The sequence below is a fragment of the Mustela nigripes genome, chromosome 10, assembly GCF_022355385.1.
Source record: "Mustela nigripes isolate SB6536 chromosome 10, MUSNIG.SB6536, whole genome shotgun sequence".
NCBI classification, from domain to species: Eukaryota; Metazoa; Chordata; class Mammalia; order Carnivora; family Mustelidae; genus Mustela; species Mustela nigripes.
Window position 1 is genome coordinate 63,330,977 of NC_081566.1, and position 27,504 is coordinate 63,358,480.

General features: G+C 42.8%; 2 protein-coding genes across 2 annotated transcripts in view; one reads left to right on the forward strand and one right to left on the reverse strand.

The window, feature by feature from the left end:
• On the reverse strand, positions 1-26,145 carry LOC132026306 (uncharacterized). Its single transcript, XM_059414216.1, has 2 exons — positions 25,218-26,145; positions 1-947 (listed from the first exon to the last, which is right to left on the reverse strand). The coding sequence occupies exons 1-2, from the start codon at positions 26,143-26,145 to the stop codon at positions 1-3; spliced, it is 1,875 nt and encodes a 624-aa protein (XP_059270199.1).
• The window catches only part of LOC132026239 (olfactory receptor 10J3-like), a 148,117-nt gene that overhangs the window by 99,539 nt on the left and 21,074 nt on the right, over positions 1-27,504 (forward strand).

The following is a 27,504-nucleotide window of genomic DNA, read 5'->3' on the forward strand; positions in this document are numbered from 1 at the left end:
TCAGGAAGGCTTCCTGCCCGTGGCCCGGAGCAGAGCATCCTTGACCTCCTTGTTCCTCAGGGTGTACACCACAGGGTTCAGCAGGGGGGTGATGACCGTGTACGTCACCGAGATCAGCTGATCCTGATCCCTGGTATTCTCGGACTTGGGCTTGAGGTAGGCAATGGAGGCACAGCCATAGTGGACAATGACCACCGTGAGGTGGGAGGCGCAGGTGGCAAAGGCCTTCTTCCGGCCCTCGGCTGAGGCGATCTTGAGGATGCTGGAGATGATGAGGACGTAGGAGATGAAGACCAGCCCCATGGGAACCAGGATCACCAGCACACTGATGATCAACGTCAAGATCTCATTGACCGTGGTGTCGATGCAGGAGAGCTTCATCACCGGTCGGATGTCGCAGAAGAAGTGGGCGACCTTTGTGGCACAGAAGGGCAACCTGAACACAGCCAGCACCTGTGTCATGGCTACGATGAGGCCAATGCTGCAGGCCGCCCCCACCAACTGGAGGCACACCCTCTTGTTCATGAGGATCGTGTACCTCAAGGGGTTGCAGATGGCCACATAGCGGTCATACCCCATGGCTGTGAGCAGGAAGCAGTTGTTGATGGCCAAGGTGATGAAGAAGAACATCTGGGTGGCACAGCCAGCCAAGGAGATGGGCCGGCTCAGGCCCAGGAGGTTACAGAGCATCTTGGGTATAATGACAAGCGTGTACACAGTCTCTGAGGCAGACAACATGCTCAGGAAGAAGTACATGGGCGTGTGGAGGTGACGGTCAGCACTAATGATGCTCACAATGATGACATTGCCAGTCAGGGTTAAAGCGTACAGTGCAAGGAACACCACAAACAGGGTGAGCTGGTGCTCGCGGAAGCTGGAGAACCCTTGAAAAGTGAACTCGCCCACCCAGCTGTGGTTCTCTCTCTCCATTAAATCATGGGCCGAATCTAAGAAAGAAAAAAAAAAAATCCTGTAAGGAACCTAAATGGGTAGTTTCTGTCAGGGAGACTGGGCGACTTCTCGTGGTTCCTTGGCGTCGGGTTTTGGTTTCTCTGTGTTCACATTCATGTTTGTTCCTTTTGGGAACAGAGAGTGAAACATTTTCTCGCTAAGAGAAAGAATGTGGCTTTTAGAGCCAAACGTTCTAAACTCCTACCGTCAGGTGCTGACTTGTCTTGAGTCAGGAATTAACATCTCTTAGACCAGCCGCCCTGTCTCTGTATGAACCTAGCGATGATGGCATTGTAGGGTTGTCGTAGGAGCGCAACGCTGCACCTTAAAACGTGGCTATTGGAATTCAACAAATGATCGGATAAGTTCAGGTTTATCTGCTCAGCTCTTGGGTCTGCAGGAACCGGCTCATTCCTGAGTGGCTAGGGGTTGGGTGGAGCGTCCTCCAGTAGTCACACCGCGCTCCCATTTCAGTTCTCCAGCTCTGTCAGGCCTGTTCCTCCCAACCTCCACCCTACAGGCCTCTGCTAGACACCAGTCAGTTCTCAGAGTCACCCAAGCCCACGATGCACTAAAACATCCCCATCCTCCGCCTTCCCTGCCCCTGGCATACTCCTCCTTGTACAGGCAGCTAGCGCCCAACTGCTTGCTGCCTCTCCTGTGCTGACAGCACCTTACCACGTACTTGTGATTACAAATCACATTCCTACCTGTTTAATGTCCTTACCACCCAGTGGAGCGGTGGGGGAACCAGGATTACTGCCTGTCTTCAGAAGCAGAAACTCTTTCAGGAATAGCCTGGGGACAAAAATGTCCCTGGGCCTGTTGTCCCTCCCCCTAACCAAAACTGCACTGTGGGGCGGCCCCCACCAGGGCTGGGCTGGATGGTCTTTGAGAACAGGGACCCCGGCGTGTCTGCTGCAGAGCCGGGCACAAGTACCTGCTGGAGAGAGTCCTTGCCGGTCACCGCCAAACGAGCTGCCCGCTAGGAAGCAGAGTGCTGGGGCACCACAGGGAGGTTTCCTTCCAAGAGGAGGAGGAGGGAGCGTTTTTAAACCCCGTGTCCTCTTCCCCGCTGTTTGTGTGTGTGACAGCAGCAAACAGCTGCAGAACCGGGCTGAATTTTAACACTGAAATTATAACCCTAGAAGAAAGCATGACACTATTAACATCTCATTGGAAAACACGCCATAGTGCAGCTCTTCTAAAAGACTTTACCCAATTACCAGCCAACATATAATTATGGAACAGGTTTGCTACAAAAAAAATTAAATTCAATAATAGGGGTGTCTCCTGAAAAGTACCTTTTGTTAGAAGTGCAGCAAATCACCATATTGCAGAATGATTTACTAGTGGGTAAACAGCAAAGGTAAGCTTTCTGAGCGCTTTTAAAATTAATCTGCTTTTCGGAAACACACCAGTTTTAATAAAGGGAATCTACAAAAAGGTATAAGGGAGGGGGGTGGTTATGCTTCAGCTCTTCAGAGCACGGTGTGGAAGAAAATGCTGTAATGTTGCAACAGACAAACAAACAAAACAAAACAAAACAAAACAAAAACCCCAAAACAAAAAAACAACAACTCCTGTGCAGTTTTAGGGACCATTTCTTGACAAGGTTTGGCATTAAGGTGTGCACCACCGCAAGTAAGTGACCATCAGGCTGCTCCGTGAGGCTTTGTCAGCAGCGTCTCTGGGTTATGACTTGCTTGTAGAATGTGAACCAGGAATCCTTGCTGGTAAGTGGCAGAGCCCCATTCTGTATGAGTCAAGATACCCTTTAATCCTGGGGGGGGGGGGTCATGATTCCTTAGGGCTAGGAAGGCATCTTTGAAAGTGGCAAATCCAAGGCGGGAAACAAGTCTTCCTAGACGCCAGGACCCTGTTCAGTTTAAGACTTTAATAATAGCCATAAAACCCATCTACGTGTGTTATTCCTTCTGTGGCCCTTTGTAAATCACTGAGGTCTTTTTTGAAATCTCACTTACTTTCCTTCCTGCAAATCTGTGGCTCGACAGAGAGATGGAAGTAGAGGTCAGAGAGGTGGCCCATGGGTCACAAGTATTCACAAATCATGGTCATGAAGAAAAGATCCCTGAATGCGGTCCTTCTACCTGCCCTCGGGCCAGTCCAGGGACGGAGCTAGAGGGAAAGTCACAGGGGACTCCTGGAATACTAGATCTTCTCTCCAGCTGGAGGAGGAGCTTTTAACACCCAAGAAAAGCTCTCTGAGGACCATCTCTCGTGGTTCCTGGGTGCCCTTCCCTGAGCACCCTTGAGAGTCACCCTAGGGCTAGAAGGAAGCCAACAGCCCGTGCCAGGGGACCTCGTTACAGGTGCGGAGCGTTTCCCATGTTGCCTGGGCCCGGGCTCTGGGAATCTTCCAGAGCTTTCTCTGCAAGTAGAAACAGCAGTGGCTTATTTGTCAGGTTTCATTTTTTAAATAAATATTCAATTTTTATACAGCTGGGCCTTGGAAAACCATGGTTACAAAACCCAAGTGAGCTCTCAACTAAGAGCCACTGCTTGGATTCCAGGAAACTGTGCAGTTTTCCCTGTAGTCAAGAACCCTGCTCAGTGTTAGAGGCTGGTTCCCCCCCATACCCCCTTGGATTGAAATAGTCCAATCTGGCTATAGTTTTTGTCCTGTGGGATTCAGACATGGGAGAGCAAAGTTCAGTAGACCTCTCTGGAAGGCCAGGAGGCCACTGCCAGTGTCCCAACAAAGCTGAGCTGGGGTTTCCTCCTCAGGGGACATCAGGTTGGGCTTCCAGAGCCCCTTGCCATGCTGGCTTCCCTGTCCCAACCCCACATGCTGCCTTTCCCAAGAGTTTTTCTTTTCTATTGTTCAAAGATGAACTGAGACATATTAAAAATGGGAAGTTTATTTGAGCAGAAGTCAAGTCCAGCAGCAGCCGACGGGCAGTGGTTAGAAGTGCGGTCCCCAGCAGGAACTCGGGGACCTGTCTGGAGGAAAGGAGGAATCAAGTCGAGAGAGGACCAGTTGGCGAAGCTTACAGCCTCCGCAGCTCGGCGTGGCTGGCCGTCCTCAGTATTCTGATTTCACAATCGTGAGGCATTTATGGGCTTAGACTTGGGTTCCTTTATATAGGCACAAGGCCTTACAGCCGCCCAGCCTGTGGCCTCCAGGTTAGTTAATCTAATGTTCCTGCATACCCTTATCCGTCTCCTCTCCTGACAGATCCCCTTCCAAGGTGATTTTTCTACAGAAAAATTTCTACAGAAATGCTTATATGTGTATTTTTTTAAGATTTTATTTATTCATTTGATACACAGAGAGATCACAAGTAGGCAGAGAGGCAGGCAGAGAGAGAGAGGAGGAAGCAGGCTCCCCGCTGAGCAGAGAGCCCGATGCGGGGCTTGATCCCAGGACCCTGGGATCACGACCAGAGCCGAAGGCCGAGGCTTTAACCCCCTGAGCCACCCAGGCGCCCCTGTATGTGTATGTTGATAAACCTGAAAAAGATCCCTGTTCCTCCCCTGCCCCCCATTCCCACTTCTCTACTGAATTTGTGGTCACTTTTAAATTAAGAGTTTACAGCAAATATCATCGTGGTGATTAATGTTGGCCCTTCTCCCTACCCGTGTCAGAGACCAAGAGGGGAGACTGGCCCAACCAGAGTTACGTAGGAGACTCAAAAGTTCCTCATTCAGCTGGCGCCGTGAACAGTTAGCATCTCAGCCTCTCCCCTGTTGCTTGCAGCCGTGCGGTGTCGTCATGTGTGTGCCTTTGCTGCTTTGAGGTCCCAGTGGGGTGGGATCGTCCCTCACTTTGGGGTCACCTTGCTGGGTTTTCACTCTGCTCTAGCGAGAACACCCCAGTTGTCTCCCTGCTTGTCCCTGAAGACGCGAATCCGATTAGCGGCACAGACAGCCTCCCTTCCTCCCCAAATGGGAAGCAGATATAAAGCCTCTTGCTCTAGAGACCAGCAGGACACCTCTGTCGACACACCCTCAGGCCAGGGAGAACTTCCTTCTGGGACAGTGTGGTCCAAAGTAGGCCACATTAGAGCAGGGTGACCTGGTGGCCTGATTTCCCAGTAGAGAAGATGTCCTTTTACGTTTCAAGGGCTGAAAAAGGAAGTCCAGTCGAATCCTAAGTTTCTGAGTCACCCAAAAAGGAAGGAGGACCATGGTTAGGGCTCCGGTGAGCAGCTGGTGGTGGCAGGTTTCTCAGGGTACGGCCATGTCTGGGCCAGGGAGGCTGAGTCCTGGGAGCACGCGTGGTGGCTTGACCAAAGCCCAGCCTCAGGCAGGTGCGCTTGGCCACCACTGCAGGGGCTTGTACGGAAACTTGGACGTTCTAGTCTGCAGCATCACCAGGACTGGGGCAGCCAGGATCTGTCTCCTGGGTGGCTGGTCACTGAAGCTTGCTCCCATGCCCGTCCGATGATGCCGGGCTGTCACCTGAAATGCCTCCACATGGCCCCTGTAGGTGACCTGGGCTCCCTCCCATCCTGGGGCTCTGGATTCCAAGGGCAAGTCCCCCCCACCCCCCAAGGTTACCACACCTCAGACTTCACCACGCGGTGCTGGTCGCAGCAAGGCGTTTCCTGGTCTCAAAGACAGAGGTGCAGCCTTCACCTCCTCATGGGGCGTATGGAATGGGGGCTGCTGTGTCCATTTTTAAGACACCCAGGCTGCCCCGGCAAGTTAGCTGCTGAACCGTACCTCCCGTGATCAGTTGAGGGAAAATAAAAATTAGACTGATTTCAGACTTCCCCGATTAGGGATCTACATAAACCTGATCATTCTCTTTGAAATACTTAAGTTCTAGGGGTTCTTGGAAAACGAAAGGGAAACATGAACCCCTCCCCAAAGGGAGATTTTGTGTCTCTGCCTAATCTAACATTAGCAGCTTGGGGGTGACATCGGGGTTGGCAAGTATAAGATACGTTGAGATGTCCGGTGATGACCACCAAAGGCAGACAAAACTTCTAAGCCGTTTAGTGATTAATGACAATCTGGCTTGGCCGGCGAGATCCGGCAGCCGCCAGGTGACGTGACTGTGGTATGGTTTTTGTGACCACATGGAGACTTGGCACGTTATGATCTTTATTTAAAGATATTTATCATTTTTAACACACTTTATGCTTAACCTATGTTTAAAATGATGTAAGTTGTGAAGCATAAACATCTGGAAGCTCCTCACTCCTCGCTAGCTCTGCTCACACATTCCTCACCCCCCCCACACGCCCAGCAGTGCCTACTTTATGGTTTTGTGTTGGATGTTGCCTTATTTCGTACCATTACGACGTATGCGTGTTTCAACAATATGTTGTTTATTTATATCTCCTTCTGAACTTTATAAAAATCATAGACTATATATTGTTTTCTAGGATTTGCTTTTTCAAAACTTTAGGGTCATATTTCAGAGATCCAGAGGGAGCTGTGGTCTCGGACTTACCCTGCTTTGGAATGTCCACCGCGGGAACGTGTCCCAGTGCTTCTCATCCCTCCCGGCGAGGGCGAAGGTGGTGGTTTCAGGTTTGTGTTCTTCTAAATTATCGTGTTTCAGATCTCTCAGCACATGATTCCTTGAGCAAACATGGGAAAGTTCCCTGAGATTTCTCTTTTAGGGGAATGACTAGCTTGAGGGATATAAATAAATAAATAAATGAAAAAAAAATGTTCGATTTTACAAGATTGTGCCAAATTGAGTTTTGAAGTGGTTGTGGCAGTTGACGCTGTGACACGCAAAGCGTACGGGGAGTTCTAGCTCATCTAGGTCTTTGCACACCCTTAGCAGACTTCCTAATTTCTGTCATACTTGTGGGTGTAAAACTGTGGTTTTGCTCAGTTTCCTGAGTCCTAGAGAGGTGACCATCTTTTCAAAGTTTATCGGCCATGAATATTTGTGTTCCACAGAGTACTTGTTCATGTCCCCACCCCCGCCCTTCTACGGGGTTGTGTTTTTCTTGTTCAGTTGTAACAGGTCTTTAATACTCTGGGTGCTGCCCTCTTGTCCTTAGTATGCTACAGGAATATTCGCTACCATTTGGTGGCTTGTTTTTTTCATTTTCTTTATGGTGCTTTTTATTGAACAAAATTATCGTAATGTCGTCAAATGTATCATTCTTGTCTTTTATGGTTAGCTCTCTTTGTATCTTCCTGGCAGTTTTACCTTCATGTTGCAATAATCTTATTTTTTTCTAAGCATATTAACATACTGTTCATATTGAAATCCACTGATTTTTGTGGATGTTTTAATATAGATGTCTAAATGCATTTTTTTTTTAACATGGATAACCACTTATCCTGGCACTTGTGTTTAAAGAGCCTCCTTTCTCCAGTGGTCTATGATTCTACCTGCCACATCTCACAACGAGACACACAAATGGGTTAGTTTGGGGACTCTCTCTTCTGCTCCATTGGTCTGTTTGACCTCCTGTGTCAAGATGACGCTGTCTTAACAATGATAACTTGATAATATATCTTTGTTTTCAGAGAGATCAGCTCCTCCTTCTTATTAAGTAGTTGGACCCTTGCTTTTCCATACAAATCATTAGGGGAATGAATTGGTGATATATGCTATCTACCCATGTATTTGAAGGTCTATAATCTTTTGTGGGAGGTCCTCAAGATCACCGTCGAGCTAGATGATTCTTTTGGAAGGACTCCCCGTCCCCCAGAGGCAGAAGAACTACTGTCGTCATGTTTATGGTTTATTGCGGTGGTCAGTTGCTGATTAGAACTAACAAAGGGGAAGGAGCAGGGGTGAACGGTCCAGGAGAAACTCCACTTCAGCTTCCAAGTGTCCTTTCCTGGTGGAGTCATGGGACATGTGTGAATTTCCCAGCACCAGCACATGGCAGTAAGTGCAAAGTGGTGTCACCCAGGAACTCTCACCTGAGCCTTGGTGTCGAGGTTTCTGTTAGGGGTCAGTCATATGGTCCTACAACACCGTGCTACTGACCTCGGGTCCTCAGGCTCCAGCCCTCTGGAGCAAACACTTGTTCAGCATAAATCACAGTGTTAATATAAATGATCTGATCAGACAGGTATTTGGCTCAAGGCCTTGAAACACAAAATTTTATCGAACAGCATAATTCAGGGGCTCAGAACTCCTCTCCCAGGAGCTGGCCAAGGGACAGTCTGAAAGATGAGCCCTTCTTGGGAGTAGGCAGGGTTTCAGCAATGCAGGCTTTCCTGACCTAACCCTTTTCTGCATAGATGTCTTTAAAGAAAATAATTTTGTCATGTTTTTTAAAAACGCTTTTTAAGGATACAGTTTCAGACCTAGAGAAAACTCCCAAGAATACAAAAATGGCTTTTCAAACATCTTTTGTCTGGATGCCCAATTATTTGTATTTTGTCTCACTTGCTTCCTCAGGTTTTCCCTCCTCTCTCCCCCTCTGGTTCTCTCATTTTCTTCCAAAGCACTTTAGAGTACGCTGAAGCCATTGTCTCGCTGTGCCTTACATAGTTTCGTGTGTACTTCCCGTGAGGAGTATTTTCTTACAGAACCAGAGCACGGTTGTTGAGAATCAGTGTGTGTATATAGAGACCCATACGTAGAGTAGCTAGTATCAGACACGGTAAAACTATTGCTGACCCACAACTCATTGTCAGTTACCCTGGTCGTCCCAATAACGTCCTTTATAGCTGAGCTTTTTTGCAGCCTAAGGTCCCATCCAAGATTACCTGTTGTTTTTTGTTGCCCTGTTTCTTTAGTGCATTTTTACCTGAACTGGTACCATGGTTGTCTTTGTGTTTCTCAACCTTGATACTTTAGAAAATGACAGGCCAAGTGTGTTTGTAAAATGTCTCTCAGTTTGGGTGACCTGAGGAGTGCTAGAAATTCTAGTTTTTCCCTCACATTCATCTCCAAGTCTTTTTCAATTCCTTCTCTTCTTTCTTTATCCTTTGGTTTAATCTCCTTCATGATTAAATTCAGATTGAGTTTTTAACAAGAATGTTACAAAAGGGATGCTGTATCATTCCCAATGCATCCTACTGGGAGTCGTGTGATCTCAGTTTGTTCCAATATTAGTCATGTGACCTCCTGAAGCGAGAGAGCGAGGTTCTTGTCTCATGGAGTCGAAGAATGAATCTCTCAGAAGAAGGAGAGTGAGTAAAATGATAGCATTTTATGAAGCAAGGATACAGAGAAAGGCCTTGGGAGTGAGAGGGGTCCTGACAAGATGGCCAACGTGGGCCTCCACCAACTGTCTTTTCTTTAGAACTGACTAGGGGGCTTGTGACCTTATCATTCCCATAATGTCTTGGTTTGAGTACAGACTGGTGATAACATCTTTAGTGTCTTAATACTACTTTGGGGTCTGGTCATTCTTCATTGGTCAAAATGTGACGGACATAAAAAGACCCACCTCTGACGCCCAGTTCGGGGTGGTCTGGTCAGTTCCCTGATTTCTGGTTTCCTTACACCTCAACATTTCTAGGATTTCTGTGAGCCTGATCCCGTAATCCCCCTACCTCTCTCTCCTACCGAGGCCCACATGTCCCTTACTCAATGAGACCATTCCGATGTGTATCCGTGGGTCATATACTTGGGGAATGATTGCCAACATGTATCTTGGTGTTGGGGGGTGGGAAGGGAGATAAAGGAAGTTTCCCAATGCATTTCTGTGTTTTATTTATTTATTTATTTTAAAGATTATTTATTTTCAGAAAAACAGTATTCATTATTTTTTCACCACACCCAGTGCTCCATGCAATCTGTGCCCTCTATAATACCCACCACCTGGTACCCCGACCTCCCACCCCCCGCCACTTCAAACCCCTCAGGTTGTTTTTCAGAGTCCATAGTCTCTCATGGTTCACCTCCCCTTCTAATTTACCCCAACTCCCTTCTCCTCTCCATCACCCCTTGTCCTCCATGCTATTTGTTATGCTCCACAAGTAAGTGAAACCATATGATAACTGACTCTCTCTGCTTGACTTATTTCACTCAGCATAATCTCTTCCAGTCCCGTCCATGTTGCTACAAAAGTTGGGTATTCATCCTTTCTGATGGAGGCATCATACTCCATAGTGTATTTGGACCACATCTTCCTTATCCATGCGTCCGTTGAAGGGCATCTTGGTTCTTTCCATAGTTTGGCGACCGTGGCCATTGCTGCTATAAACATTGGGGTACAGATGGCCCTTCTTTTCACTACATCTGTATCTTTGGGGTAAATACCCAGGAGTGCAATTGCAGGTTCATAGGAAAGCTCTATTTTTAATTTCTTGAGGAATCTCCACACTGTTCTCCAAAGAGGCTACACCAACTTGCATTCCCACCAACAGTGTAAGAGGGTTCCCCTTTCTCCACATCCTCTCTAACACATGTTGTTTCCTGTTTTGTTAATTTTGGCCATTCTAACTGGTGTCAGGTGATATCTCAATGTGGTTTTAATTTGAATCTCCCCGAGGGCTCGTGATGGTGAACATTTTTTCATGTGTCTGATAGCCATTTGTATGTCTTCATTGGAGAAGTGTCTGTTCATATCTTCTTCCCATTTTTTGATATGTTTGCCTCTTTTGTGTGTGTTGAGTTTGAGGAGTTCATTATAGATCCTGGATATCAACCTTTTGTCTGTACTGGCATTTGCAAATATCTTCTTCCATTCCATGGGTTGCCTCTTTGTTTTTTTGACTGTTTCCTTTGCTGTGCAGAAGCTTTTGATTTTGATGAAGTCCCAAAAGTTTATTTTCGCTTTTGTTTCCTTTGCCTTTGGAGAGATATCTTGAAAGAAGTTGCCGTGGCTGATATCGAAGAGATTACTGCATTTCTGTGTTTTAAAGTAGACTTACAGCATCCTGGGGGTCAGGTTAGATTGCCTTTTGCCCTTTGCAAAGTGTCAACATCCAGGCATTCAAGTCCCCAGGGGACTATCACTCTGCCTATTTCAAGGACTTGTCAATAGGTTGTAAGTAGTAAGGAAATTTAATAATTTTTCCTTCTGTCTTTGTTTCCCAAATCACTATAATCTCTTGTTCAAGGGGTATCCACTAGATCTCTCTATTGTAAAGTTAGTATTTTCTCTTTTGGGGGTTGACCTACTGAGATTAATACTCTCTTCTCTACTCTCACCCTGGAGTTTTAGGCTCCCTGATGAGTCTCTGGCTCCATCTTTCCTGCATTACGTAAGTCGGCATTCTATGTAAGGAAGATTCCTACTTAGGTACAAGCAGATTTAGATGGTATAGGTACTGCTAGATAGTGGTGGATACTGTAACATTATCTTGATGTCCAGATCATCACAGAACTAGTCAGTGGGAAAACCTTAAGTCTGGTTGTTCTGTTCTTTTGACCCCTTTCCATTATTCACTGATGACTTTTTTATACATCAGCCCAGTAAGATGTCCCAGGTTTGTCTTGTACTTCCCCAGCACTGGCCCTGGAATCAGCCATTGATGCAGGGAACTCTGGTACCTTTTCGCGGAGGATAATACTTAGAAACCAAGATCTGGGTCCTAGGGATATTTTCCGCCATTTCTGTGTGATTATTTTTAGACTCTTGCAGTGAAAAAGCTAGGAAGTGGTATGTCTCTTGGTGTCTGTATATTAATATCTACATCTTAAAATCCACAATTTCATAATAGTATCTGCAATTCAAACTATCTCACAGTCTACTCTGGTGTTGCTCCTTTCCATATTTATAAGGCCTGTCTACAGCACTAAAAATCCGGTTCATAGTCTCAATATATTTGCACATTTGCTTCTTTAATATACAGAGAAGGTTGTTTCTAAATTGCTAACCCCCTGCTACGTCAAAAACCTAACCTACTTAATAGAATTCAGAAATGTTCTATGCATATACCTGAACATGTATTTTTGTAATACAAATGGACTGTGTTCTGTGTCCTCTTATAAACGTGTTCATATAACAATACATGGGAGATGTCTTGACAAATCAGTATGTGAAGATTCATGCATTCATTTGAACAACGTGTGTGTTGTAGAGTAAGAATACAACATAATTTACTTAACTTGAATCAGTGGATAAGTAAGCTGTTTGCGGTTTCCAACATTTTTTAGGAGTATGCTAAAGAATCAGTCTTTGTGTAGAGTTGTGCCCTCCTGGGAGCATATCTATAAGATCCATTCATGAAAGTAAAATTCCTGGTCAGTTTAAGAACTTAGGTACTGTTGCTAGACAGAAGCCAGAGTAGGATGTACGTGTGTGTTTGGCATAACTGAGAATGCTTTCTTACCCACACTTCTTTCAACTGTGGGCTTTGACCAATTTTTTCAGTGTTTGGCAAGCTGATAGGTAAAAATGGTGTATTATTTTTTTCTTTGGATTTTTATTTCTTTAATTATGAATGAGGCTGAGTATCTTTCCCTACGCTTATTAGTCACTTGTACTTCCTCTGCTGTGAATGTCCGTTTACATGTCTTGCTCATTTTTTGTATTGTATTGCCATTTTCTTGTAATGAGTTCTATAATGGGGAAATATGCCTTCTATCATCCATGCTGCAGATAGCTTTCTTCCACTTATAACTTTTACTGAGTTTATGGGCTTGAAATTCTATTAGGATTATATTTATGTGTGCGTCGGGGCCTTCCTCACTACAAGATTATTTTTTTAAAGGACCCATATTTTCAGTTCTACCTTCTATGTTTCAATATGTGATTCATTTGGAATGTAATTGGTTGTAAGAAACAAATTTTGAAATCTTTCTTAAGATCAAGTCAGACATTCCTTTTGTTATTCCCAATAACTAGGCATCGTCTCAACGCCACTGAAGGGGGAGCAGATTTTGCGATCCCAGAATGTGTTTCTCTGGTGTGGGGATAATTTTAAGCTGGTTATTTTTAACAGCACACACAGGTGTAGCTCTGAAAACTGTGTAGAATTGATCCTTTCAAGAGACATTTGCATTTATAAGGGAAATCTCGATTTGTAAGGGTGTCTCCCTCATTCCTAGGGAAAACAAGGAAGGTCTTACCAGTTCTGAGTCACAGCCTTACCCTGGGTTACTGAGCTTTTCTTGGTCACCTTCCATGATTCTCCCCTTTAACCCCCAACATATTCCTTTGTCTTTGGCTTGTATTTAAGGTGATGGCTTTATTTGGGGGAATTACTTAGTTTTTCTGGGTCTCCTATGCATACAGGAGGTATATATGCTATTAAACTTTGATTTTCTCCTGTTTTACATCAATTTTATATCATTTATCAGACCAGCCAAAGAACGTAGAAGAGGGAAAGCGTTTCCACCCCTAGGTCATACATTGAATAATAAAAACACCGTACACTGGTACTCCATGATACTACCATCTGCAACACCCCCCCCCCCCAACCCCAACCATAGTTCCTCTTTGGAATTTCTCTATTCTCACATTTTTAACAATTTTTTTTATGGATTTCTTATTTGTATTCATAGAAATTTAAGGAGAATAAACATCTTTAATCTTCACACTGAGGCTTTCCATCCAAAGCGAGATTTAAAAAGAAACATTTTTATGTTTCATAGGGTTTTAAGATCTTTTCCATAGAAACTGCACATTTCATATTCCCATGTATTTGCTATGTTTTGTTTCATTTAGAAATGGGCTACTTCCATTATATTTTCTAGAAATCTGTTGATTGATCGCTTATCTTTCCAGCTCATTCTCACTGGTACCCTAATCCAAATAATTTCTCAATTTGTGAAGTCCTATCCTCTGTCTCTGTATGTGTTTCCCTCATTCCCAGGCTCTCGGGCTACTGCTCCCACTGTTCTCACTTTCCGCCCCACCCTGTCGAGCCTCCACAGACTGTCGCTGTCAATTATTGCCTTGCTTTTACCTTGAATTTACTTGCTCCTGTCTTATCTGGCGTAATGCCGGTTTTGGTTAAACCAAATATTCCTTGGGCAGAGCACCCATGCAACTGAACGCCATGGTTTTAACAGGCAAAAAGGCTACTATTGTAACCTGATTAGCACGAGTTTGCTCCTTGCGGGTCACGCATAGAAACGACACCAAGTGGAATTATCACACAAAGGAAATTTTGTCTGAAGCAGATAAAGGGATCTTGGGGGATAATTTCCAAAATCATCCCTACCCCCCCAGCAAGGGTGAATGGGGTCCTTTTATTTAGGGTTAGGATGAATATTTATTTATTTATTTAGATTTATTTGAGAGAGACTGAGCACAGGCCGGGGGGCAGGGTAGAGGGAGAGGGAGTGGCAGACCCCACTCCCCCATCTCCCCTACCCTGGCCGAGCAGAGAGCCCAAGGCTGGACTCAATCCCAGTAAGCTAGAATCATGACCTGAACAGAAGGCAAACGCTGAACTGACTGAGCTACCCAGGTGTCCCCAGGATGAATATTTAAAAAGGGGATCCTTGTTACCATGTGCAGAGATGGGCATAAGGTCACAAATAGACCTTAAGGAGACATGCCTGTTTGTTATGTTAATGAGGCTTGTGCTCCTCCATGGGTGGAGATTTTAGCACGGTAGTGGGGTAAAGGTAACTGTGGGTTTCTCCATGGTCCACCTTCCCAGGTGTGAGTAGGGGGTGGAGCTCAGCTGCTCTGGGGCCAGTTGCCTCCTCTGCGCACGCCACAGTTAACCTTCCTCAGGCTCTTCCCATGCTCTGATCTCAGCCCGGAGCGCTCATTCTCAGGGTTCTCCAATGGCTCACCCACTCCTTCACTTCATTTTTCTGCTCACTTGCCATTTCAGAAAGGCCTTTCCTGACCACCTGCCCTAAAAGATCTGCTGTTCCTTGCTGGCAGGAATGACTACCCTTTTGCCCTTTTTTGCTCTATTTTCAGACGCTTATCTCTTACCAAGATAACCTATATTATTTACATACTTTCAAAATCATCGGTGTTCTTGAGTATGAACTCTGACAGCAGGCGCTTTGTTCACAGCTTGTTTGTTTTTATTAGTGCTTTTTGCTTTCTTCTATGTAGTATTTGCCTGGTAGACATTTTTCTGTCCCTCATTTTCAACCTTATTATTTTGTTTCAGATAGTGATACATGCTATAAAAACCATAGAACAACTAATGGAGAATGTCATTGGTGGACATTATGGTCAATGAAGTGGTTTCAGGGAAGGAATCCCTGAGGACTGCTGCTCATTTCCCTGGAGGCGTGAATGACGGAGAATGAACCAAAATCTGGAGAAAGAGCATGCCCAGCTGAAGGGATGGCAAGTCTAAAGATCGTAAGTGGGAATAAACCTTCCATGTCGATAGATGCTGGAGTAGCAGGGCTTAGCAGCAGGAGATGAGGTCCTTCCTAAAGGCATGGGTGGCAAGGACAGGTAGGGCCTTATAGGCCACCATGAGGAAAGTGGATTTTATTCTGAGTGCAGTGGAAATCCATTGGATGGTTTAATTAGGCGAAGGGTGTCATCTGGTTTTCATTTTTAGAAGATAACTTTGCTATTATGTAGAGAATCAATTGGAAAAGTACAAGAGTAAACAAGGGGAATGTAGACTGAGAGATTGTTTCTGGATGAAAGAAGTTCCAGTAGAGACGGAAGGAAGTGGATGATAAATTCACATTGTGTTTTGTAGGTAGAGCTGACAAGGCTTGTCGGGGGATACCAGTCTAGATGGCCCCAAAGGCTCATTTAGTAGCTTGGCAAAGAGCTGACCCAGCAGTTCTAAGAAACTTTGGTGGAAGAAGAGGCCGACACCAGCGGCTGAGTTCTTGCCGCTGCCCTCCTTTCGAACAGGCCTGTTGCCACCTGGGAGCTCCTGTTGTTTGATTATCACTTACAGGGTCCCTGTTTCTCCTTTTATACAAATGTGCCATCCCGAGGTATAACCAGCCCACTTATGCACAGCCGAGGCTACAGGTTAATGAGAGTTTGGGAGATTGTGTGTACTCTTGAAGATTTTCTCCTTACAACCTTGTTTTGCTCAACACCCTGTGGTGCTAGGAGAATGTTGTCTTTGTCTTCTTTTGCATAAAATTTGCTGACAGTGCTGGGGAGGAGGGAGGAAAAGATAGGATTCCAGACAGGCTCACTGGCTTTTGGATTGAGCAGCTGGGAAGAGAAGGTGCCACATACTAGTTGGGGGGATGTATAGTAATGTGTGTGTGTGTGTGTGTGTGTGTGTGTTTCATCTGGAACAATACTACGTCTCCAAATAGAAGTGTCAAAAGCAGGCAGCTAGTTATACAAGTTGGGATCTAGGAAAGACCACAGCTAGAATTATAAATCTGAGACTTCCCCTTATTCTTCACAGCTATCAGCATAAAACAACAAGAATCAATCTAAAGTGACCTTTTCTTTAGAAAAAGTCATAGAGGAAATGGTCAAAGCTTTTCTCTCAATGAGAGTCTCAGCCCCAGATAATTCAAAGCTAGAAAATCATAATGAGAAGTCAGAGAGTAATTCTACCAAAACTTTAAGGAATAAGTAACCACGATGGTCTTTAAAAAGATGCAAAGCCTAGAAAAAGAGGAAACCCTTCAAATTATTTTATAAAGTGAAGAGCATTGGAAACAAAGGCTGATTGATTATCACAGGTACACAGGACACACACGTGTTGGGGAGGGAGAGTTTATTCCACCCTTGAAGTTTCTTCTAGCTGGGCTAAGACTCAAATTGACATGAGACAGATTAACAGGAGAAAATCAAGTTTAACGGTGAATAGACGGGGAATCCACAGAGACATGGAACTCCAAAGACAGCAACAGGATACTTACGCGAGCTCAGGAGAGGGGTAGTGTCTGTGGATACAAAGGGGGAGGAAGACCATTAGTGGGAAGGTGGGAGTACACATTTGAAAAGCGAAGGCGTTCTATTATGCAGATAAGTTTCTTTTTTTTTTTTTTAAATTATGTTAGTCACCATACAGTACATCATTAGTTTTTGATGTAGTGTTCCGTAATTTGTTGTTTGTGTGTAACCCCAGTGCTCCATGTAATACATGCCATTTTTAATATCCATCACCAGGCTAACCCATTCCCCACCCCCTCCCTTCTAAAACCCTGAGTTTGTTTGTCGGAGTCCATAGTCTCTCGTGGTTTGTCTCCCTCTCTGAATTACCCACCTTCTTTTTTCCCTTCCTTCTTCTAATGTCCTCCATGCTATTCCTTATGTTCCACAAGTAAGTGTAACCATATGATAGTTGACTTTCTCTGCTTGACTTATTTCACTTAGCATAATCTCCTCCAGTCGCATCCATGTAGATGTTAAAGTTGGGTATTCATCCTTTCTGATGGCTGAGTAATATGCCGTTATATATATGGACCATATCTTCTTTATCCATTCATCTTTTGAAGGGCATCTCAGCTCTTTCCACAGTTTAGCTATTGTGGACATTGCTGCTATGAACATTGGGATGAACATGGCCCTTCTTTTCACTACGTCTGTATCTTTGGGATAAATACCAATAGTGCAATTACTGGGTCATGGGATAGCTCTATTTTTAATTTTTTGAGTAACCACCACACTGTTTTCCACATTGTACTAACTTGCACTCCCACTAACAGAGTAAGAGTGTTCCCTTTCTCTACATCCTCTCCAACATTCGTTGTTTCTTGCCTTGTCAATTTTTGCCATTCTAACTGGGGTAAAGTGGTATCTCAGTGGGCTTTTGATTTGAATTTCCCTGATGGCTAATGATGTTGAACATTTTCTCATGTGTCTGTTAGCCATTTGCCTGTTTTCTTTGGAGAATTGTCTGTTCATGCCCTTTGCCCATTTTGACTTGATTACTGTTTTGGGTGTTGAGTTTGAAAAGTTTTTATAGATCTTGGATATCAGTCTTTTTTCTGTAGTGTCATTTGAAGGCAACTTCTCCCATTCCGGGGGTTGCCTCTTTGTTGTGTTGACTATTTCCCTTGCTGTGCAGAAACTTTTTATCTTGATGAAGTCCTGAAAGTTCATTTTCACTTGTGTTTCCTTTTTCTTTGGAGACGTGTCTTGAAAGAAGTTGCTGTGGTTGATGTTGAAGAGGTTCCTGCCTATGTTCTCCTCTAGGATTTTGATGGATTCTTGCCTCACATTGACATCTTTTATCCATTTTGAGTTTATCTTTATTACAGTTTAAGAGAATGGTCTCAGATAAGTTTCTTAGGCAAAGAGGAATCTCTCTTAGTAGTACTTTTTCTGGTACTGAAATGCAGTTGAGGGGGAGGTGAAGAGCTTTTCCCGAATCTGCTGGTTTTTGATTACTTTTCACTCAAAATAGTGTTCATGCCCAAGTAGCCCATCTTGGGCTGACTGCTCTATACATGCAGACACAAAATGCAAATTTCACTAAAGTAAATGGAGAACCTAGTGCTAGATTAAAATAATAGTATACTGGGGCAAAGTGTAATGTCATATTGCATGTGATCAATAGGAAATCCAAAACTCTTGGAATTTAAAAACTTCACCATTTATGAACTATGTGATTTTAGGCTTGTTATTTAACTTCTAGGTGCCTCTGTTTCCTTTTCTGCAAGGGAGGTATAACACTATTCCTACCTACAAAGTGGTAATAATAGTAGAATCTACATCATAGGATTGTTTTGAGGATAAAATCAGTTGATTAGCATACATCCTTAGAAAAGTGCCTGACACATGGTAAGTATGCAATATATTAGGTATCATACCAGTAACACAAGGAGGGTTCTGAAATTTAAATCTATTAATAAATTTAGTGAACCTTATAAAATAGAGAAAAATTATATGCATTTCTCTCTAGATGCTGAGAAGGATCCATGATAAAATGTAACCTCTATTCTTCATTTAAAAAATCCAATTAAATAGGATTAGATGAATAATTCCTTAACATAAAAATGTATATTTCAACTAAAATTCCAACATCAGGCTTTATAGGGGGAAATGAGAAACACTCCCATTAAATAAAATGAAACAAAATGATCACTATAACCATTATCGTTTAACTCTGTGTATACTGAACAACATAATTACCTCAAGAGAAATAATTAAAAGGTGTAAAAAATGTAAAGAGGTAGAATTATAATCTTTCACAGGTGATATAATAGAATACTTGGGAAATAACCCAAGAGGATTCACTGAAAAATTATTACATTAAAAATATTCTATAAGGAGTCTGGGTTCAGATTTATCATTATCTTAGCTACACAGAAATAAAAACCAATTAACAATGGAAGAAAAGCGATTTTCAATTGAAAAACTATAAGGTATGTCAAAGAATAAACAAGAAATGTACAAAATTTATAGAAAAATGAATTTCTGATTTAGATAAAATGGTATAGATTCATTTCTCCCCTTAAGTACAACAATAACCCTTGGAAATAACCCAAGAGACGACCAAAGGATAACGCTAAGAGATGGTGAGACGAAGTGAGGCTTGTTTTGGATCTCAGGTCTGGAGGAACAGAACAGTGGCAGTAAATCTTAACCTCCCCCGTCCCAACATAAAGTCATCTTGGCCCCAGTGTTTCCTGACCATCGATCTGTCTCATTCCTATCCTGGATCAAGCAGATGGTGATGAGCCTGGCACCACTAGCAAGGGGATTGATGAGGGACTCAGTAATAGTACCCTGGAAGGTGTGTTCTCTCCTTGAAGGTCCTCCCTGACCCAAAACTGGCCCTCCCTGACTTGATCTCACCAATAAACTGAGTTCTGGAAGCCTCTTCGACCCTGTGAGCCTAAAACTTTCCTCCTTCCTCCAACTTCCCTCCTTCCTTCAGAGATACAAGTTTAGGGATAGGGTGTACTATTAAGAAAGGATCCCATCCCCACATATGAGGGGCCTGTGATCTGAACAAGCACCTGCCTAGAGAAGCCTCTGACCCCTCAGGCTGAGGCTCCCCTCCATGTCAGCAGTCCAGCTTGGAGAGACCTATTTTAGCCCCCTGGCAACACCAGCAGCACCATTTCAACAGCACCAAAGAAGCTAAACACACCCAAAAAACAGAAAATGTTCTGAAAATTAAATGTTTTTGGAACCACAGGCAACGAAAGTAGTCCGGGCCCTGCATGCTAACCCTAAACTGGGCAACCACCTACTGAAGTAAAAGATTTAATCAGGATCTAGAGTCTTCTAGTGCAATAGGCAAAATGTTTAGGTTACAAACCAAAAGTTGAGAGGAAAATAGGAAAACTTCTAAAAACATAAAGGTTAAGTGTCTTGCTCCTAACAAATCCATGGATCAAAGACAGAGTCTCAAAAGAACAGGAAAGAATGGAAATCACTGTACTATTTATTAGGCAGATGCAGCTAACGCAGCAGTGTTGGAGTAATTTATAGCACTAAAATGCTTACATCAGAATGGAAAGAAACTCTCAAATGGATGGTCTAAGGTTCCTACTTCAAGGAATTAGAGTTGCAAAGTCCCAAAGCAACCAGAAAGAAATGATAAAGAACAGAAGTCAATGAAATAAAAAATAGGAAAATAGAAAAAAAAATCAGTGTAACAAAATTGGTTCTTTGAAAAATCAGTAAAATTGATAAATCTCTAGAAAGACTGACAAAAGACACAATTTGCCATTATTAGGAATGGAGTGAGGGTATCACTAGAGTCTGCAGCTATTAGAAAGATAATATGGAAATTCTATGACCAACTTTGTTTATAAACCCAACAACTTGATATGGGTCAAGTCCTCAAACTACTAAACCCCAGCCAGATAATCTGAAAAATCCTATGACATTGGATAAATTGAGTAGTCTTATAACTATTTAAAAAATGGAATTTGTTATTTAAAAACTTAAGAGAAGGAAATCTCCAGGTCTAGATGGTTTCCCTGGAGAATTTATCAAACTGTGAAGGAAAAATTAGTGTCAAGTATGAGCGACTCTTCTAGAAAACAGAGGAGGGTAGACTACTGATCAGCTCACTTGGAGTCCATGATTTATGAGTCCAGTATTATCCTGGTACCTAAATCATGTAAAGGCTATACAAATAAAACTATAGATCAGCATCTCTCATGAACTTAGATGCAGAAATCTTCAGCAAAATATTAGCAAACCAAATCCAACGATGTATAGAAGGAATTACACATCGTGACCAACTGGATTTATTTCAGTAATAGCAAGCTAGGCCTGCAGTCACAAGTCAGGCAATGGTATCCACTATATTAACAGACTGAAAAAGGAAGGTCATATAATGATATCAACTGACCTACAGAAACACTTGATAAAATCCACTCATGACACACATTTTTTGCAAGTTAAGAATAAAGGAAAATTACCTCGATTTGATATAGACCATGTCCAAAAAAACCATAGAAAACATCATCCTTAATGGTAAAAGACTGAATGCTTCTTCCCCTTTACTCCCCCCACGCCCCCCAAAATCAGGAACGAGACAAGGATGTCTGCTCCTACCAGTCTTATTTATCATAGTAAGGGATGTTCTAGTCAGGGCAATATGGCAGGAGAAAGAAAGAAAAGGCATACAGATCAGAAAGGAAGAAATAAAACTGATCCTAGTTATGTAGAGGACATAACTGTCTATGCAAAAAGACTGAAGATATCTACTGATACTCCCCTAAAAACTCCTAGTGACTTAAAGTCACAGCTTGTAAGATCAATACATGAAAATCATATTTCTGTAAACCAGCCCTGAACATGTGGAAACCAGAATGAAAAGCATGATATCATTTACAATTTCTCAAAGAAAAATGAAATGCTTAGGTATAGAGTGTAAGATTTGCATGCTGAAAACTACAAAATGCTGATAAAAGAAATCAAAGAAGATTTAAATGGATAGAGACCTATTGTGTTCATGGATTAGAAGACTCCACATCGTAAAGATGTCAGTTCTCCTTAAATTGATCTATAAATTTGATGCAATTCCTATGAAATCCCAGCAAGGTTTTCTATAAACATAGATAAGCTTATTCTAAAATTGGTGTGGAAATATACAGGACTTAGAATAACTAAAACAATCTTGATGAAGAATAAAGTAGGAAGACTCACGTGACTCAATATTGAGGCTTGCTGTATGGCTGCATTAATCAGGGTGGTGCAGGACTTGAGCAGTAGACACGTCGATCACAGGACCAGAAAGACACCCACAAATTGATCCCCAGGAATCAGCTCAATGGGCTTTTGATGAATGTGCAAATTCAATTCAGCAGAGGATGATCGCCTTTAAAGAAGACAAGGCTGGAGTAATTGGCTATCTGAAAGCAAAAATTAAAACTTTGACCTCAACATCACACTTTACACAAACTGACTCAAAATAGAACACTTAAATGTAAAACATAAAACTATAGAACTTTTAGAAACGGTTACAGGAAAATGTAAAATTTCCTGATTCAAAAGCTGACTGGAGACGATGGAAAATAACACTCTGTTTTTGAATACGGAGATTCAAGATCATTAAGACATCAGTTTTCTGTAAATTAAAAAGGCAGTAGGAGTCTAGTAAAATGGTACCAGAGTGTGGTCTGCTTATATGTGTTCAACAGCGATGAGAATGCTGTGTGCGTTTTTTTGGGGGGGTGGGGGAAGGGGAAGTTGTGATTTGAACAAGCTGCTTCTAAAACTTATGTGAAACATTGAAACAAGCAAAACACCCCCCAAATTCTAAAGAATAATGGCAGATAACTAGCTCTAGCAAATAAAACATTAAAAAAAATTCATGATAATTAATGTTTTGATACATAGAATAAATATACAAATGCAACAGGATAAAAATTCTACATTGTTTTCACAATCCACATTTCTCATTCTTTCACAGGACTTTCCTTTGCCCCAGGGTAAACCTAAAAGAACCCAGAAAAAAAGTCCATTGAATTTCAAAAAGATTTTTTAAAACTCATAACCAAAACATTTATCTTAAAAGCGGGAATGGTTCTTAACGTTAGCAAACTTTTCCAGAGAGGAAAGTCTCTTTTAGCTTACCAATAATTTTGAATATCAGAAGCTTAAGGACTGAAATACTTTATATGTGAAATGTATGATGCAAATTGTAGAGTTAGGAATTATTCAGGTTTTTCTGTCAAAACAAAAGGAAGGCATCCAGCTTGGTGGAGCCCACAACATTAGCGTTAGCTGGCTATTAGGCAAGGGCAAGTCTTGCACCCACCAGCCAAGCCCTGCTGTGGGGGCAGAAAGGTGAGGCATCCCATCGAAGCAGAAAGGGTATGTTCTCACTTCACAGAGAAGCAGACTCTTAGAAAAAGCTGGAATCCTGGTGGAGGAGACGTGAGTGAGTGATGAATCTGGGTGGGTGGCATGGTGACTCCCCACAGAGTCCTATTCATCACACCATCAGGGGCAAAACTAAATGTCTAGATGCCTTCAAGAAGTGGCTGAGGGTGGGCCAGTGGCCCTAGGAAAGTCATAAGGAAGATGAGGTCCCAGGACCACATTGGCTAAAGAACATTATGCCACCAGTGTCCTTCTGGTAGATGCCACTCAAGATGGCCTCTGGGTGTCATATTTCTCCATAGAATCCATCATGGGGTAGCTGGAACCTACTGTAGACCAGGGAGGTTACTTCTCCTCTATGCCAATAAGACTAGAAGACTTTTTTTTTTAATGATTTTATTCATCTGTTTGCCAGAGGGAACGAGCGAGAGAGCACAGAGAGAGCAGGGGAAGCAGCGGCAGAGGGAGAAGCAGGCTCCCCACTGAGGAAGGAGCCCGATGTGGGACTCCATCCCAGGATTCTGGGATCATGATCTGAGCCAAAGGCAGGTGCTTAGCCCACTGAGGCCCCCAGGCTTCCCTAGAAGACTTGACGAGAACTTAATTGATTCACCCCAAGTAGAATGGTGAATATAGGAGAGGAGCGGGACCTTGAATTTAATGATGATTTCTCATCAAATGACTTTTCACTGAATTGCCCAAGTTTGCATGGAAAGAACCAGGTAACTTCCGCTGTCCATCAGGTTGGGAGCTCAGAATGACAACATGAATTAAACTGCAGAACCTTCTAAAAGATTGGTTTTTATGTATCTGCATACTTAGCCTATAAAATGCATAATCACTTTACACATTTTGATATTTCTACATTTCAGAAGTGTTCCGCAGCGAGAATGCTGTGCACTCACACGCTGATTGTCTACCTTTTTACAAACAGTGCAGCACAGGAACTTTGATTTGCTCAGCCAGCACAACTGCTAATAATCATCATGTTATTCTACACCTATTTTGTCCCACAAATTGAGTCCAAAGTTCATCCTGATTCATTCTTATATTTTTGAGGCGAGGAACAGGAAACAGTCTTTTATTATTCTATTTCTAACTCAGTTGCTTTAACCTCATGAAAATTTTCATGTCAAAAAATTCTCTACTGTTGACTTTTTTAGCTTTTCATCATTCATTCATCAGAAAGGAGTTTCTTCTAATTCATCAGAAAGGAATTTTGTTGGTGCTTTTTCATATTTTCACTGAATTCTCTTTCCTTGCCTTTGTGACTTCACTTAGGAAGGGCAGGAGAAGAGCCCATCCAAAGGACCCGATCTGAATTCTTGCCCCACCAGCTGTCCCCTTGTCCTTCTGCCTTCTCCAGCTCTCCCCTCACTGGAAGCGCCCATTTGGATCTGCCTCTAATTTTTCTTCTTTTGTTAGTCAATTTCACAGGTTTCTTTTTGGCAATCTGCTCCCCGAGCCATCTGTCTGCTCCTCTTCTGAGCCCACTGGTCATCCTGTTCAGGGAGAGCCACTGCTTTCAGCCCCACTAGGACTCTGTTGTGTGGCTTATGTTCAGCTTGAAGAAGCAAAGGATCAGACCAGGTCTGTGCGCTCTGTTCACGTGGCCAGAGCTGCATGGCTGTTGCGTGTGGCTTGGAGTCCTCTGTACTTCCTTTCTCCTCCACCCCAGTTCCTTTTCCTTTGGCACCCCACATGTGAAACTCGCATGAACAAGAAACTCGCAAAGGGTTCCTAGAAAATCTTCTCTCTAGAAAGTTCTTAGCTCATCCCAAACCCATTTCCTAAAAGATATCTCATTTTTGCTCTGCTTAACCTTATTAAAACCAATGTGATTAGTTTTTGGCACAATATTGTTTCTAGTAACCACTTGTTCAAACATTCACCTTATGTTAAAAGAAGATTCAGTCATGTATGACTTTAATGTGGTTTGTACTTCAGCAAAGTGGACCGGACACTTTAAATTTAAGCTTGAGATGAGCACTAGGTCACACTCTGACCCTGTAATTATCTCCTGGAATAGAGCCAGTAGGTGTCTGCAGGGTAATTTATGTTTTTATTGTGTTAACAAAGAGGTTGAGGAAGTGAGAATCAGTTATTAGAAGCTGGCCCTCAGCTTCAAGTCACTTCTGCTTTGGCCCTGGCTGTGATGTAGGAGATTTCACCAGTCACTGGAAACCCTGACTCTATAGCTTTACCTATAAGCTTCCATCTGGAAAACATGCATGCCTATGTATAGGGTGGAGATTTCATCTTAGGGAAGGGATTTCCTACCCATCAACCTCCTCAGAGCATCCTGGACTTCTTTGTTTCTCAGACTGTACACCACAGGGTTCAGTAAAGGTGTTATTACTGTGTAGGTCACTGAGATTAACAGATCCTGATCCCTGTTGTCCTCAGACCTGGGCTTGAAGTGGGCAATGGAGGCACAGCCATAGTGGACAATGACCACTGTGAGGTGGGAGGCGCAGGTGGCGAAGGCCTTCTTCCGGCCCTCAGCGGAGGCGATCTTGAGGATGGTGGCGATGATGAGGATGTAGGTGATGAAGATGAAGGTGGAAGGGACTGTGAGGGCCAACAGGGTGATAATTAAGGTCAGGATATCGTTAAGGATTGGAGCAGCACAGGCTAGGTCCAACACAGGTGGAACATCACAGAAGAAATGCTCAATCAGTGAGTTGCAAAAAGACAGTCTGAAAATGGCCACGGCCTGAATCAGAGAGAGCAAGAACCCTGAGGCACAGACCGAGGATGCCAGGATGGTACAGACCCTCCAGTTCATGATGACTGAGTAACGAAGAGGGTTGCAGATGGCCACGTAGCGATCAAACCCCATTACTGCTAGCAAGAAGCAGTTGTTGATGGCAAAACCAAGGAAGAAAAAGAGCTGAGTCCCACAGCCCACCAAGGAGATGGATTGGCTCAGACCTACAAGGCCAGAAAGCATGCGTGGGATAATGACCAGGGAATAGAAAGTCTCCGACATGGAAAGAACACTTAGAAAGAAGTACATGGGGGTGTGGAGGTGGTGATCGATACGGATCACAGTCACAATGATGATATTGCCAGCCAGAGTTAGGATGTACACGATCAGAAACACAATGAAGAGTGTGAGTTGATGCTCATGGAAGTTGGAGAAACCTTGGAAAACAAATTCTCTCACCTCTGTGTGGTTGGCCATTTTCATTGAGGATCTCAAATCAGAAAGGTAAAGAGAAGGTCAACATCAACCCTTCATAAGAGAGACCACCCCTCCCTTTGTGAGCACACCGTCAAGAACAAAGTTTTAGTATCGCAAAGACCCAGCTCAGAACTTCTCAAATCAACTGTCTTTTCCAGGGGCACGGCAGACTCTGTCCCAGAACTGATGTATACATGACAGCGAAAACCCGAGCAATGTTATTTGAAAGTTTGAGGTAAGGCATTCTTTTCAAGGACAATAGACCCAACGTGTTGTCCATGAAGTTGGTCTCAAAAATTTCTTAAAACTAGATTTTCCTAAAATATTACCCGCATTCTCAGACCCCAATGTGATTAAGTTAGAAACTATAAAAAAAAACCTTGAAAAATTGGAAATGTTTGAAAATCTAACCTATGGTTCGAGGAGGAAATTATAATGGAAATTAGAAATCGTTAGAACAGAGCGGTGACAGGAGAATCACATACCACAACACGTACCTTGCATTCAGAACATTATTGAAAGGAAGTTTATCATTGAAAATAGCTTGTTTGTGTTTTAAAACTGAAAATTAATGAGAATCCATTCTAAAAAGTTATTAAAAAAAACATAAAGTAGAAGGAAAAAAACAGCAACGATGAAACAGATGTGAATGATAAAATACAGAAAATCCATAAAGGTTCAAGTTTATAAACTTTAGGTGAACTCATGAAAATCTGACCAAGAAAAACAAGTGAAGATATAAACTTGATTATGAATTAATAAAGGGACAGAAGCTTCAGACTCAGAAAGATGAGAAGTAACATTATGAACAACTCCTCCTCCACAGGTTTTTAAACTTCAATGAAATGGATAGACTTCTAGAAAAAAAATTATCAATATTGAATCAAGAAGTAGAAAACCTAAAAAAAAAGAAAAAAAGAAGATATAAAGACAGTAGCGAAAAATCGACAAATACAACTCTCGGCCTAGAGAAATGTACCACTACCTGCTATGAAACCTTCAAGGATAAGTCGATTTCAATGTAATACAGATTGCTATTTTAAGTAATAAAGAGGAAATCCCCTCACCTCATTTTATGAAGCTGGAATTATTTTGACAACAAATTAAACTCGTAGACTCTAGAGCCAATCTCGTAGATCTAGAGGTAAAATTCTTGATGAAATATCATCAAACCACATCCAACAATGTGTAAAATTGGGTACATGACCAAGTTGGTTTTATTTCAGGTGGTGAAATTTGTTTAACATTTCAATAATTCAATTGTATATTTCCTCCAGTAAACTGTTCAAAGGGAAAAAGTGACATGATTATTTCAATAGCTGTCCCCCAAAAAAGCATTTTTAAAATTCAGTGTCTACTTATAAG

Coding starts and splice junctions, on each gene's coding strand:
- LOC132026306 (XM_059414216.1), bottom strand. CDS start 26,145: ATGAAAATGGCCAACCACACAGAGGTGAGAGAATTTGTTTTCCAAGGT. Junction 948..25,217: donor GATGGGTAGGAAATCCCTTC/CCTAAGATGAAA, acceptor TTTCTTTCTTAG/ATTCGGCCCATGATTTAATG.